This window comes from Heptranchias perlo, chromosome 2 (assembly GCF_035084215.1).
Source record: "Heptranchias perlo isolate sHepPer1 chromosome 2, sHepPer1.hap1, whole genome shotgun sequence".
Lineage (NCBI taxonomy): Eukaryota > Metazoa > Chordata > Chondrichthyes > Hexanchiformes > Hexanchidae > Heptranchias > Heptranchias perlo.
In genome coordinates this window covers 857,058-872,943 of record NC_090326.1, presented here as the reverse complement: position 1 = coordinate 872,943, position 15,886 = coordinate 857,058, and the positions used below count along the sequence as shown (strand labels likewise).

The window sequence follows — 15,886 nt, the reverse complement described above, 5'->3', positions numbered from 1 at the left end:
AGAGATTTACTAGAATGATCCCAGGGATGAGGGGCTTTAGTTATGTGGATAAACTGCAGAAGCTGGGGATGCTCTCCTTGGAACAGAGAAGGGTGAGAGGAAATTTGATAGAGGTATTCAAAATCATGAAGGGTCCAGACAAAGTAGAAAGAGATAAACTGTTCCCACTGGCAGAAGGGTCAAGAACAGAGGACACAGATTTAAGGTGATTGGCAATAGAACTAAAGGTGACATGAGCAAAAACTTTTTTACGTGGTCAGTGGTTTGGATCTGGAATGCACTGCCCGAGGGAGTGGTGGAGGCAGATTCAATCATGGCCTTCAAAAGGGAACTGGATAATTATTTGAAAGGAAAAGAAATGGAGGGCTATTGGGATAGGGCGGCGGAGTGGGACTAACTGGATTGCTCTTGCATAGAGCCAGTGCAGACTCGATGGGCCAAATAGCCTCCTTCCATGCTGTAACCTTTCTACGATTCTATTATTCTAGTTCAGGGGACGTCCACGGGCTGTTTGCAAGAGGCGGAGTAGATCAGGAACTGTTCCCGGAACATGGAGTGAGCGGGGGAAGGAAGAGACCATTCTCGGGCTGTGTGTGTACAGGGTGTGTACAGGGTGTGTTCAGGGTAAGGGAGACAGAATGGGAAGAACCTGCTATTGAAAATCATTGCTGCTTTCTCTCCCCAAACTAGGAATAAATTTTCTTGGTTTAGTTCCAGTCTGACCCTGTTTGTTGTTATTGGACAGTGAAGAGTGGAAACCGAGCCGGACAGTAAGGATGTGGGGAGTTATACAAAGAGCATCGATTGCAGGCATCAGGTGAGAAATGTGAAGGACACATTTTAAACAGTGGCTGTTTGGTTTGGTTGAACAGTTAGTCCCATGGGAGAGGGGATTAGAAGCCTGACCTGTACAAAGGTCCCTGTCCTAGCGGGTAGTCCCATTTATGGATCAGTGCAGGGATTGGGTTGAGTCTGGATGTCACTAAATTGTTGTAAAACAGCCCAACACACCTGGTATACAGAAGCTAAGTGCTGCAGTACTGCAGTGAAGTCAGACACTGACACTGTTTGTATCACTGGTTTTCATATGTGGATATTCAAAATTATCATTAACAGAGATATTAAAATGAACACTTTTGTATTTTCTACCTCATCTTTTCTTGAGGTACAAGAGATACTTTTTCTTCCGACAGGCAAATACTTGAAAGACCAAGAATAGTTGTGAGGTTTCCTCCACCTGAAGCACAAGGAACAGTGCAGCCAGCCCCTTCTCACACACAGTAGGTACATTATCACACACACAGAGCACAGAGACACAGACAGGTCATCAGTTCCACAGTCTCAGACTGCAGATGTATTCAATCCCACACTGATCCCAAGTTCCGGAGACACATTTTCAATCCAACAGTCAAACAGAGCAGGTGAGGCAGACACTGTTTCCATTTCACCCGAACTCAGTACCGCTGACAGGTAGATACAAAAATCCCAGTCCAAAATCACACTATCAGATTGAAATACACTGTGTCAATCTCATAATAGGGCAACTTTAGCTACCAATTAAATACCAGATAGAAATCACACATGGTACTCGATTGAAAGGTACAGAATGAATTCCAATAATATACCCCGAGATTCCAATTGAATACTAGTCCAGAACTCACACACATGTGAATTTAATACATGCAGTATCCATCTGAATAGTGTACCATGAGATACAAATTGCATACACGTCCAAAACTCACGTACAGTCTCAGATTGAGAAATGCTGATAGAGAGTAAACCTGTGAAACAAATTAGATACCAGTTCAGAACACACTCATAGTATGAGATTTAAAGATACAATATCAATTCTATTATTGCAGACTGAGGAACACATTACACACCAGAAAAAAGTCTCATACAGTATTAGATTGAAAGATACAGTACCAATTCCATTAGTACAGACTGAGCTACACATTATATACCTAGTCAAAAATGTCACCATATCAGTTTGATAGATATATTGTCATTCACAATAGTACTCACAGAGATACAGATTTAATAGTAGCTGATTAAAACCTACAGAATCAAATCCTGAAGTGTATCAATATTTACCAATTAACATTGAGAAAAACTACATAAACGTTAAGATATTAAAACTACAGTATTGAAGGCCATAATGTAATCTGAGGGAATAATTACATGCAGATACAGAATGAATCTCACTCAGATACAGTACCGGGGACACACAGACACTGAATGAATCCCACACTCACATACGTACCAGACAGTGACAGATGTCGAAGGAATCCCAAGCTCACATACAGTGCTAGAGATTGACAGACACAGAGTGAATCACGCACTCACGTCTGGTACCAGAGATGGCAAATAAAGAATGAATCCCACACTGACATACAGTACGAAGGACTGACGGATACTGAGTTAATCCCACACTCTCATTAAGTTCCAGAGAGGACAGGTAAAGTATGAATACCACACTCACAGAGTACCAGAGACTGAGAGATATTGAATGAATCCCACATTAACATAGACTATGAGAAACTGCATATATAGAATTAATTCAACACCCATACACAGTGCTAGAGACTGACAGACACAGAATAAACCCCCCACTCACACAGTATCAGAGACTGCATATAAAGAATGAATTGCAAACTCAGACACACTACTGACAAGACACAGAATGAATCCCACAATCACACATAGTACCAGAGACTGACAGATATATAATGAATCTCAAACACACACACAGTTCCAGATCGACAGATACAGAATGAATACAAAATTGACACACAGTACCAGAGAGTGACAGATACAAAATGAATCTCACACTCACAGACAGTACCAGAGACTGACAGACACAGAATGAATCTCACTCTCACACACAGTACCAGAGACTGACAGATACAGAATGAATCCCACACTCACACACAGTACCAGAGACTGACAGATACAAAGTGAATCTCACACTCACACACAGTACCAAAGACTGACAGATACAAAGTGAATCTCACACTCACATGCAGCACCAGAGACTGACAGATACAGAATAACTCCTACCCTCACATACAGTACCAGAAACTGACAGATACAGAATGAATCTCACAGTCATGTCACTGCAGACTGAGTTACACATTACATATCAGTCCAAAAGTCTCATAGAGTCAGATTGAAAGATGCAGTATCAATTCCATTCATGCAGACTGAGCTACATATATACACTCCTAAATATTTATACAGTATTACACTGAAATATATAGTATCAATTCCTTTGGTACAGACTGAGCTACACATTATATACTAGTCCAAAAACCTCATAAATGATCAGACTGGAAGACACAGTATCAATTCTATTAGCACAGACTGAGATACACATTACATACAGTCCAAAAATCTCATACAATATTAGATTGAAAGATACAGTATCAATTTCGTTAGTGCAGATGGAGTCACACATTACATAGCAGTCCAACAATCTCATACCATATCAGATGTAAAGATACAATATCAATTCCATTAGCACAGACTGAACTACATGTTATACACTAGTCCAAAAATCTCATAGTGTATCAGGTTGAAAGATTCAGTATCATTTTTTTTATTGCAGACTAAGCTACACATCACATTCCAGTCCAAAAATTCATACAGTATCAGACTGATAGAGTATCAATTCCATTAGTGCAGGCGGAGCTGCATATTATATACCAGTCCAAAAATCTCATACAATATCAGTCTGATATACAGAATTAATTCCATTATTGCAGATTGAGCTACACATTACATAACAGTCAAATAATTTCACCATGAACAGAATGAAAGGTACATTATCATTCTATCACAATAGAGTTCGGAGATTAAGATGTAATACTACTCCAAAACTCACCCACGCTGTTTAATTAAAGAAAATCGAAAAGTGTGTCAATATTTACAAATTAATTACTCGAAGAAAAACTGTATATACATTAAATATTAAAGATACAGTTTCAAATACAATACTGTAAACTGAAATAAAAATGCAGAATCAATACAGACTTGCATATTGTCTCAGAGACTGAATAACGGAATGAATCCCACACTGAGATAAAGTAGCAGAGAATGTCAGATTCAGAATGAATCCCACACTCACACAGTACCTGAGACAGACAAGATACAGAATGAACCACACTCTCATATACGGTACCAGAGACTGACCTCTAATGGATGTAAGCGAGAACTGTAAAAGAGCGGAACAAATTCTGAGTATCTGTCGTGGTTACAGAAACAGGACAATGTGCAATGTGAGGAACGTTTCTGTCTGTAACTGGAAATCTCGCATTTTTGCACATTTTGATAGTGAAAAATTAAGACAATTGAGTCATAATAAAGTGTTTGTTTTACTCATTCGATAGTTGTTAATTCGGCCCATTATATTTCACTGAACATTGCGCAGTATTTCTCTCTGATTTTTCAGGACACGATTTATATTGCTCCTGTACCCCATTTAGACTCTTATTTCCCAAGCAGAATGTGGTCTCCTTACTCCCCTACCAAAATGCAACAGCTCACACCTTTCTATATTAAAATTCAATGGACATTTACACGGCCGTTCTGCAAGCTTATTTTGTCGCAGTCTTCTTCGGTATTGACTATACACCCTAAACCAATAACAAGAATTTAACACAGCATTCCAACTAATGTTTGGTCTAACAAAATGTACTTACAATTGGTCTCCATTCCCATTTTTTCCTCTTTTTTGTGTTTTTAGGCCCCCCTTTTATAAGAAGGGGGGTTAGGGTGTGTTTATTTGCAACCAAAGAAAACCAAAACCAAGTGTCAAATTATAATTTTATTATCCTTGTCCAGGATGCACTCCAGCCCCTGCGGTGCCCACCGGTCGCGGAAAGCCTCAAGCGTTCTGGTAGACACCGCGTGCTCCATTTCCAGGGCCACCCGGGCACGGAGAATTCCATGGAAGAGAGGCAGACAGTCCGAGCGACCACCCCCACGGGCCACGACCAACCTGGACCTGTGGATGGCATTTTTTTCCAAATCGCACTCGTGCAATATAATGTGAATAATTAGTTGATGTTCTGTCCCTCTCTCATCTGCAAACTTCACTGTCCCGGGGTTTGGGGACATCTACTGGCCGGAAGCAGAACTGCAACAGTTCGGAACAAATCGCTGTAACCGGACAATGGGCAGTGTGAGAGTGTTAGTGATTGGTGGAAGGTACTAAATCTGATTGGATATCTGAAAAAACCAATCAGAAAATGAAAGAAAAAAAGTATGGTGACATCACTGCTACTGACCCAATCACATTTTTTGTCTTCACCCATCCCTCATTAGCATGTGGCGGTGACGTCAGCCTATTTAATCTGGGCTCGGAGCGGATTTGGGTCATTTCTGGGTCTGAAATTGAGTGTGAAAATGCCTGAGGACAAGAAAGCAGCTCCGAAGAAGGGCGCCAAGAAAACCTTGAGTAAAACGCCAGCAAAGGGCGGCAAGAAGCGGAGAAAGACGAGGAAGGAGAGTTACTCCATCTACATCTACAAAGTGATGAAGCAGGTTCATCCCGACACCGGCATCTCCTCCAAGGCGATGAGCATCATGAACTCCTTTGTGAACGATATTTTCGAGCGCATCGCGGGTGAGGCTTCCCGCCTGGCGCATTATAATAAACGCCACACCATCAGCTCCCGAGAGATCCAGACCGCCGTGCGCCTGCTGCTGCCCGGAGAACTGGCCAAGCACGCCGTGTCGGAAGGGACAAAGGCGGTGACCAAGTACACCAGCTCCAAGTAAAACTCCACAATGAACTGAAAACAACCTAAACACAAAGGCTCTTTTAAGAGCCACCCACAGTCTCTCTGAAGACGCTGTATCGACATCTCGCTATGGGATCACTTTAGGTATTTTGATACTAACTGTCTTTCTATAACACTCGTGTTTTTGTAATTTCTCTTGAAATCTGGAAGATTCTCTTAATCACTGCACGATATAATCTTTGTGTCGCTGTTGAAGTTAGTCCCAATAACAAGAAACTTGTCTCTGACCCTTTCTTTCCCGTTCATAATCCACCCCTTCCCCCGCACTTGCCCCCTTCAGAGCCGTATTGGGGCTGGTGGATTAGACTTCAAACATTTCTTTTCCCCTTTTCATATGTTTGTTCATTGTGGAGAAAATCAGCTTATTAACCGCAGAACTTTGTATTGTAGCAACCCTGAAAGGGACTTGATACCGAGAATAGAATAGTCTAAAAGCTCTGTCACTGTTCGACTTCATAAACCAGGAATCTCGGCTCCGGTTTAGATCCCGGAGCAGCTCCTGTGGACAGGGATCAATCCACAATCTGCGGTTGTTACTTTAACAAAGATTGAGCTGGAATCTGTCCCGTTACAAAATGCTGTGAATGGGGTTTCATGTCCGCACGTTTGAAAGCGAACGGAGAATGATGCCGAATCTGAACCGGATTGTAAAAGAGTCCCGAAGATGTGACGGGAAATGTGGAATAACAGAGTAAAAGGAGAGAGATTTTTAAATCTATGTCTTAAGGCGACATTATTTACTAAACCCGCTTTTTGTGTTACAAATATATTAGCGGCCTTTTCAAATTTCAAAAACCGTTTCAGGTCTGATAATTGGGGCCGGGATTTCTGTCCTTTTCTCATTCCCGACTATTGATTGGTGAATAAAACCATTCTCTGATTGGTTTAACGACCAGCCCAATGAGATTAAGAACATATGGACCAATCACAATTGCCCCAGTGTAATCCTCCAGAAGGTATAAGAAGGGCGAGTGCGGGAGGATTTCTTCATTCTTTGTGAAAGTGTTTGTGAGATTTTGGAAATGTCTGGAAGAGGAAAAACCGGCGGTAAAGCTCGCGCCAAGGCCAAGTCTCGCTCATCCCGGGCCGGACTACAGTTCCCTGTGGGCCGTGTTCACAGACTCCTGCGAAAGGGGAACTACGCTGAACGTGTGGGTGCCGGAGCCCCGGTCTATCTGGCCGCTGTGCTCGAGTATCTGACGGCTGAAATCCTCGAGTTGGCCGGCAACGCGGCCCGCGACAACAAGAAGACCCGCATCATCCCCAGACACCTGCAGCTGGCCGTCCGCAACGACGAGGAGCTCAACAAGCTGCTGGGAGGGGTGACCATCGCTCAGGGCGGGGTGCTGCCTAATATCCAGGCCGTGCTGCTGCCGAAAAAAACCAGCACTGAGCGCTCCAAGAGCAAGTAAATCGACCGAGATTTAATCGGATAAACAAAGGCTCTTTTCAGAGCCACCCACTGTATGTATGAAAGGGCTGGAATTTAACAATAAAACGACCTGTTTCAGATCCTGATATTTTCGCTCCTTGTCTCGATTTCATGCTCCTGTGACGCTGAAAACCTTATTCCGATTCTGGAACTAACTGCTTTCCGTCTGTTAGAAGCGAACAATAAATATCTTGTTAAATATTACTGATCCATGTCGGTCTGTTACGGCACTCGCTTCCGGGCAGTAGATGTCGCCAGTCTCCAATTGGTTGAAATTTGTAGGTTGTGTAGGAAATGAGGCCTAAATAATCATAATTGTGAGTAAACTGGGCGGGTGGGAGACAGAAATACCAGGGACGTTTGATCATCGTCTACAAGATGCTTTCTGTTGTGTTCTGGCCATTGTTGTAAGTGTTATTAGCAGTCCCATCATCGGATAACACTCGGTCTGTCTTCTGTAACTCAGATTTGTATAACAGAAGCTGATTGATGTGTTGATTATTGTGTCAGCGTTTGCTGAATCAGTGTGAGTGAATTTTTTCTGTTATTGTATGTGTGAGGGATTTAATCTGTCGCTGTCAGTTCCTGTGTCAGTTACTAGTACCGAAGTGAATGTGACACTAATGTTTTCCGCTGCTTCTCATTCTAGCGCTGAGTGATAGAGCAAGACACACTTTAAAAGGAGTTCTCGGGCTTTTATGTCTCATAGAATACAAGTTTTAATCATCAGCTTTTGGATCTGTTATTGCGAGTTACAGTGAAACAGCCTCTGTCAGTACAGCTGGAGAGGGACAATAAACTGAAACTTCATTTGATCCGATTCCGCTTTATATCCAGCATGGGTTTTAAATCCCAACTAATTGCGGCTCACCCTCAGTGCTGGATTCAAATGACTGGAGTTAGTTAATCGCACTGTCATTATTTCAGGAATCAATGATAGAACAGCCAGCTTCCATCAAACTCTACGGTCTTGCAGCTAAAAACCGTTTGATCTTAATCTGTGATTGAGTGTTTCATTCTGATTAAATTAATCTGGGACTGTTGCTGTCTGATATTAATCCTACACTGTCCCAGCAAATACACCGACTCCCACTTTCCCATGTTTCTCCAGGATTGGTTTGAGAAATCCCTTCTCCATTTCGGAGTCACATCTTCATTTTATCAGTAAAGGTGCCATTAATGAATAGAACCCACAGGCTCATTTTACAGCCGCCCACTTTATCTGTCAAAGGCCATTTACGATCAAAAGATACTGAGAGAAACAGCAAGGAAGGCAACTTCTGGTTTACTAGTTATAGATTGTAAAGTCAGTCTGGATTACAGCGTCAGACACCGGTGGAATCCCATGTGTTTTTTATTCCTGGACCTGTTCCTGGGTCAGAAATGAGTTCCCCATTCTCTCCGGTAGCACCGACTCCCTCTGCTGCCCTCGGTGTTTATAGGATCGGTTCAGCCAAGATCGGTTCAGCCGGGATCAGAGCAATTTCAAAAAGCCCGCCAGACAACAAACCAACTGTTAAAGGTAATGTCCGCATTAATCCGATAAAGGGAACGATCCCCTTCATATCAAAGTTCACCAGTTCTCTTTAACTAGTTTGTTCCCGTTTCCCCTTCTCCTACAGTCGGGGTTTAACTTGATTTAATCATTATTCACCAGTACGGTTTTTATATCGGCTCTAAATGTTTCCTCTCGGTACAGGGTTGGTTAGAAAAAGCTTTCTGAGCCACAATGAGTCGCATTCCCATTTCTGGTTAGTAATTCAGTGCTTCAATTTTTAAATGACAAATAAAATTCCTGAGAAAATTAAGACCATTGGCCTTTCGCACCCTGAGCTGAAGAATCTTACACCTCCCATCCATTAACAGTCCTGAACCGTGTCTCTACTGTTCCTGCAACCCTCCAATAAAGTACTTCCAAACACTGACCAACACTAAGGTACATTTCAGCCGTGGCTCAGTGGATAGCATTCTCGCCTCTGAGTCGGAAGGTCGGTTCAATGCCCCATTTCAGAGACTTCAGCCTATAATCTAGGCTGACACTTCCAGTGCAGTACTGTGGGAATGCTGCACTATCGGAGGTGCCATCTTTCGGACGAGATATTTACCTGAAGCCCCACTCAGGTGGATATAAAAGATCCAATGACACTATTTTGAGAAGGAGCAGGGGAGTTCTACCTGGTGTCCTGGGCTAATATTTATCCCTGAACCAACACCACTAAAGCATGATCTCCTTGTTGTTTGTAGGAGCTTGCTGTGTGCAAATTGGCTGCCGTGTTTCCTACATTACAACAGCGAATGCACTTCATTGGCTGTAAAGTGCTTTGGGATGAACTGAGATCGGAAAGGCGCGATAGAAATGCAAATCTTTCTGTTTCTTTATTAGTTAAAATAAATCCAGCGAGCAATATAAAGTTAAAATTGCTAACGGTTTAACATTTTAATAATTATACAAATACAATGAACCAACATCATCACCCATGTGTCAACCCATACTGCCTTGTTAAGAGATCTCTCTGCTACTCTAGGGCTCCTACAAGATGCTCCCCACCCACCCTCGCCTCCCACAGTCGCTTCAGCGTGGAGGTGTGGAAGGCCACTGCGGCTTAGCCAGGGCTCGTGAGATGCTCATTGCCAGCGATCTCTAAGAACTAGAGACCGCTGGCAATGAGCAATGAGCGCCAACAACAAACTGGACACAACGTCCAAACTCCTAATGGAAGCGGTGAAAGATGCCAAACTGTGCGACATCTTCAGCAACCCTGCAGATGGAGCAGCGCGTCAATACACCTGGTCCAGACCAGACGGGTCCGTCCATTCCAGGATAGACTTCCTGTTTGTGTCCCCAAAGCTCAAGGTCAGATCCACCAAGGTCACTCCAGTGTTCTTCTCTGACCGCTGCCTCCTCCTGGCTGACTGTCACCTACAGGACGATCAGAGAGTGGGCAGGGGGACATGGAAGCTGAACGTGAAACTGTTGACCCCGCGAAAGATTGAGGAACTGAAGAGGGATTACAAAGGTTGGAGAACCGTAAAGCCCCTCTTTGATTCCCCAGTGCACTGGTGGGAAGCCACCAAGGCGAACATCAAGAGGTTCTTCATCCTCAAAGGTGTTCAGAAGGGGAGAGAGAGGCAGAGGGAAACATCCCGACTCCAGAAAAGCATGCAGAATCTTCTCGTGCTGCAGTCGATGGGGATCGATGTCGGGGAGGAGCTCAGAGAGGTGAAGGACCAGCAAGCCTCGTTCTTTGCCTCCGAGGCCTCCTAGATCATTTTCCGGTCCAGAGTCCGCTCCGTGGAGCAGGACGAGACTTGCTCGCGCTTCTTCTTCCAAAAGGTGCACAGAGAGAGCTCTGTGATCAGCAGCCTGAAGGAAGAGGACGGCTCGGTCACGTCCTCGCAGCCCGACATACTGAGGACCTGCAAATCCTTTTATGCCGGACTGTACAACGCGAAGCCCACAGGCAGCGCGGCCTCCCAGTCCTTCTTGTCGTCTATCATGGAGGTTCTAGACGACAGCAAGCGGGAGAGTCTGGATCACACGCTAACTCTGGACAAACTGACAAAGGCCGCCCGTTCCTTCGAGAAGAGTAAGACTCCCGGAAGCGACGGCTTACCGATGGAGTTGTACTCGGCTCTGTGGGACTGGATAGGCCCAGAACTGCTGGAAGTGTACGGGGGTATGCTTCTGGCAGGCAGCATGTCAGACTCCATGAGGAAAGGCATCATCACCCTCATCTACAAACGGAAGGGGGAGAGGGAAGAAATTGGCGACCCATCTCACTACTTAACATGGACTACAAAATTCTGTCCAAGGTCATCGCCAATCGGGTCAAGTCAGCCCTGGAGGTGGTGATTCACCCCGATCAGACCTGCGCTGTACCCGGCAGGAAGATCTCTGATAGCCTGGCGCTGCTCAGGGATACGATCACCTAAGTACAGGGCAGGGAGTGGGGGGGGGGGGGGGGGTGAATACCTGCCTGATCAGCCTGGACCAGGAGAAGGCCTTTGACAAAATATCCCACACGTATATGATGGACGTGCTCTCCAAAATGGGGTTTGGGGAGGGAAGGCACAGGAGCGAGGTATGGGCCAGACCTGCGCCACATACAGCAACACCGAGAGCACCTCGCACCTGATGACCAGGTTCTTGCCCATGATCGAGAGGGATCGTCGATCCCACAGTCCCAGTTTCTGCTTCACATTGGCAATACGCTCCTTCCAGTTTTTGGGGCACGCACCGGGACCCCCGAACCAGATCGCCAGCACCTTCAGGTAATCCGACCTGACGGTGAAGGGGACAAAGGATCGGTCGGTCCAGTTCCCAAAGAACGTGGCCTCGATCTTGGTGCGATTTACCCTGGCCCACAAGGCCAGTTCGAACAGGTCACAGATGCTCATCAATTTGCGGACCGACAGCTGATCCGAGCAAAAGATGGTGACTTCGTCCATGTACAGGGAGGCCTTGACCTGAGTGCCTCCGCTGCCTGGGATCGTCACTCCTCCTACGCCCGCATCCCTCCTGATGGACTCGGCAAAGGGCTTGATGCAACACACGAACAAGACGGAGGAGAGAGGACAGCCCTGCCTGACTCCAGATTTGATCTGAAAGCTTTCTGATTCCCATCCGTTGATTGAAACGGCGCTATTGATGTTTGTGTAGAGCAGTTGGATCCAATTGCAGATTCCCTCCCCATACGTCATTTTGAAGAGCACGTACACGTGGAGTGAATCGAATTGGCTGAAGACTGGCTTCTGTGATGGTGGTGATATCGGGAGGAGGCCGAGATGGATCATCCTCTCTGCACTTCTGGCTGAAGATGGTTGCAAACGCTTCAACCTTGTCTTATTCACTCACGTGCTGGACTCTATCATCATTGAGGATGGGGATGCTTACAGAGCCTCCTCTTCCCGTTAGTTGTTTAATTGTCCACCACAATTCACGACTGGATGTTGAAGGACTGCAGAGCTTTGATCTGATCTGTTGGTTGTGCAATCGCTTAGCTCTGTCTATAGCATGTTGCTTCCGCTGTTTAGCATTCAGGTAGTCCTGAGTTGTAGCTTCACTAGATTGGTACTTCATTTTTAGGTACGCCTGGTGCTGCTGCTGGCATGCTCTTCTACACTCCTCATTGAACCAGGTTTGAACCCCTGGCTTGTTGGTAATGGTAGAGTGAGGAATATGCCGGGCCATGAGGTTACAGATTTTGCTGGAACACAATTCTGCTGCTGCTGATGGCCCACAGCGCCTCATGGTTGCCAAGTTTTGAGCTGCTGGATCTGTTCTGAATCTATCCCATTTAGCACAGTGATAGTGCCACACAACACGTTGGATGGTGTCCTCAGTGTGAAGACGGGACTTCATCTCCACAAGGACTGTGCGATGGTCACTCCTACCAATACTGTCATGGACAGATTCATCTGCGACAGGTAGGTTGGTGAGGACGAGGTCAAGTAAGTTTTTCCCACTTGTTGGTTCTCCAGCACTTGCCGCAGGCCCAGTCTCGCAGCTATATCCTTCAGGACTCGGCCACCTCGGTCAGTAGTGGTGCTACCGAGCCACTCTTGGTGATGGATATTGAAGTCCCCCACCCAGAGTACATTCTGTGCCCTTGCTACCCTCAGTGCTTCCTCCAAATGGTGCTTAACATGGAGGAGGACTGATTCATCAGCTGAAGGAGGGCGGTAGGTGGTAATCAGCAGGAGGTTTCCTTGCCCATGTTTGACCTGATGCCATGAGATTTCATGGGGTCCAGAGTCAATGTTGAGTACTCCCAGGGCCACTCCCTCCTGACTGTATATCACTGTACCGCCACCTCTGGTCGGTCTGTCCTGCCGGTGGGACAGGACATACCCAGGGATGGTGATGGAATACTAATAAATTTGTATCTCTTTGAATACAATTGTGAATGATAATACATCTTTCAAACTGATATGGTGAAATGTTTTAATTGGTATGTAATGTTTACTTCAGTCTGTACTAATGGAATAGTTTATTTTAGTCTGAGTCTGTCTCAGAATTGACACTGTATCTTTCAATCTGATAATATGAGATTTTTTGGAGTGGTATGTAATGTGTAACTCAGTCTGCACCAATGTAGGTAACTGAGATTCATCCTGTACTTGTCAATCTCTGGTACTGTGTGTGAGTGTGGGACTCATTCTGTATCTTTTCAGTACTTTGTGTGTTGATGCTGTTCATTCTATATATGCAGTCTCCAGTACTGTGTGAGTGTGGGATTCATTCTGTATCTGTCAGTCTCTGGTACTATATGTGAATATGGGATTCAATCAACCTATGTAGTCGCTGTTATCTTGTCCACATGAGATTCATTATGTATCTGCCAGTGTCTGGCACTGTCTGTGAGTGTGAGGTTCATTCTATATGTGCAGTCTGTTATACTGTATGTGAGAGTGTGATTCATTCTGTAGCTGGTATTGTGTCAGTGTGGGATTAATTCTGTATCTGTCAGTCTCTAGTACTATGTGTTAATGTGGGATTCATTATTTATCTGTCCATCTCTGGCACTGTGTCTGAGTGTGAGATTCATTCTGTACCTGTCAGTTCCTGGTATTGTATGTGAGTGTGAGAGTCATTTTGTGTGTGTGCGTGATTCTTAAATTACCTGTTAGTTTCTGCTACTTTATGAGAGTGTGAGAATCATTCAAATATGCAGTCTCTGACATTATGTGAGTGAGGGATTCATTCTGTATCTTTCCGTCCCTGGTACTATATGTCAGTGTGGGGTTTATTCTGTGTCTGTCTGTCTCTGGTACTGTATGTTAGTGGTGAGATTCATTCTGTATCTGTATGTAATTTTTCTCAGATTACATTATGGCGTTCAAAACACTGGCTTTAATATATTAATGTTTAAATATTTTTTTCTCATTATTTAATTGGTAAATATGGGCACGGGAGTCTCGGTCTCCTTCAAAGTCGCCAAGAAGGAAACCCAGAAAAAATGGCCAAGACGGCCCAGAAACTAACAGCCAAGAAACCAGCAGCGGTCAAGAAACCGACCGCGAGGAAATCTCCAAGGAAACCGACAGCCAAGAAATCTCCCGCCAAGAAAGTGAAGGGGACGTCGCGCACCAGAAAGGCGATGAAAGCGGCAAAACTTCACAAAAAAAATCCCTCGAAGAAGACCAAGAGTCCCAAGAGGGTTAAAGTTGTAAATCTGAAATCGGTCTCGGGCGTGAGGAAAGCGACGGGAAATCGCCAGCCGAAAACACCAAAGTCCAAGAAAGCGGCTAAAAGCCCCCAAAAGAAGTAAATAAAAAGGGCAAATGTAAACATCTGAGCCAAATGCTCTTCTCAGATTCACCGCGTCTCTCGAAAAAGAGCTGAGACCGCAATAAAATACATGTCCTACCCACGGGCTCATTCTCAATACAAATCAGTTAAAATAAACATTTGCTACACCCGCGCTTCCTCTGTAATATAATAAAGAGAATAGGATGCCTGGTCGAGTCAGTGTGAGATGGTAACACTGGTGGAGAAAGCCAGCTTCACAACTCAAACCCCAGCACATGAGATTCTGCAAATCGGCTGTCATAAGATGTTTGTAAACTGCTGACCCCTTCCGGGAGGGGATGTGTTCGCAGGTGCAATCGGGGTCGATTGGGGATAGAGTGGAGTTAGAGGAGCTGGAGGCGGAGCTAAAATCTCAAAGGCCGCTCTCCCTGCTTCAGGTATTCTATGGGTTAGATACAGATAAACTATTTACTGTGCTGGGTAAATGCAGAACAAGGGGGCATATCCTTAAAATTAGAGCTAGTCCGTTCCGGGGTGAAATCAGGAAGCACTTTTTCACACAAGAGGTAGCGGAAATCTGGAACTCTTTCTCCCCTAAAAGGCTGTTGAGGCTGGGGGTCAATTGGAGCTTTCAAGACTGAGATGGGTAGATTTTTGATGGGTGCGAGTACCAAGGGATGTGGATCAGAGGCGGGTGAGTGGAGTTGAGGCGCAGATCACCATAATGTAATTGAATGGCGCAATAGCCTCGAGCGGCTATACGGCCTGCACTAGATCCTATGTTATAGAAGTGACTGCATTTAGGCAGGAATATTATTGGCTCTGAATTGTAACTGGCCATTTTAAGTAAATGTAAATAAATATTTCTCTGCTAAAGTGTGAAAGCTCGGATGCCGCTCTCCCGCTCTGTCTGTCAATCTGATTCTGTCTCCTTCACTTTCCTCATCCCTCCCCCGTCCTCTCCCTGTTCTGTCTGTCACCCTGATTCTGTCTCCTATCCCCTCCCGCCCACTCTCGCTGCTCTGACTGTCAGTCTCATTCAGTCTCCATCAATCCCCCCGCATCTCTCGCCTTTCTGTCACTCTGATTCTGCGTCCTCTCCCCTCCCACTCTCTCTGCTCTGTCTGTCGCACTGCTTCTGTCTTCTCTCCCCTCCCCTCTTTGCGCTGAATGTCACTCTGATTCTGTCACCTCCCCCCCCCTCCCCCACCTCTCTCTCTGCTCTGACTGTCACTTTATTTCTGTCTCCTCTCCCGCCCCTTCTCTCTGCACTATCTGTCACTCAGACCCCGCCTATCTCACGCTCTGCCTTTCTCAGCCAGGTCCAGGATGGCTACATAAATACATCAGAAAGGAGAAAATTTATCATTGAATTGAGCTTTGTGAAAAAAAACCATC

General features: G+C 45.1%; 2 protein-coding genes across 2 annotated transcripts; both read left to right on the top strand.

The window, feature by feature from the left end:
* Positions 1–5,114: 5,114 nt before the first annotated feature.
* Positions 5,115–5,781, top strand: LOC137334775 (histone H2B 1/2-like). The gene has a single exon (XM_067999744.1). The coding sequence runs from the start codon at positions 5,407–5,409 to the stop codon at positions 5,779–5,781; it is 375 nt and encodes a 124-aa protein (XP_067855845.1). The 5' UTR covers positions 5,115–5,406.
* On the top strand, positions 5,779–7,322 carry LOC137334772 (histone H2A-like). Its single transcript, XM_067999743.1, has one exon. It carries the CDS (start codon positions 6,827–6,829, stop codon positions 7,214–7,216), a length of 390 nt encoding a protein of 129 aa, XP_067855844.1. The 5' UTR covers positions 5,779–6,826; the 3' UTR covers positions 7,217–7,322.
* The last annotated feature ends 8,564 nt before the right edge of the window (positions 7,323–15,886 follow it).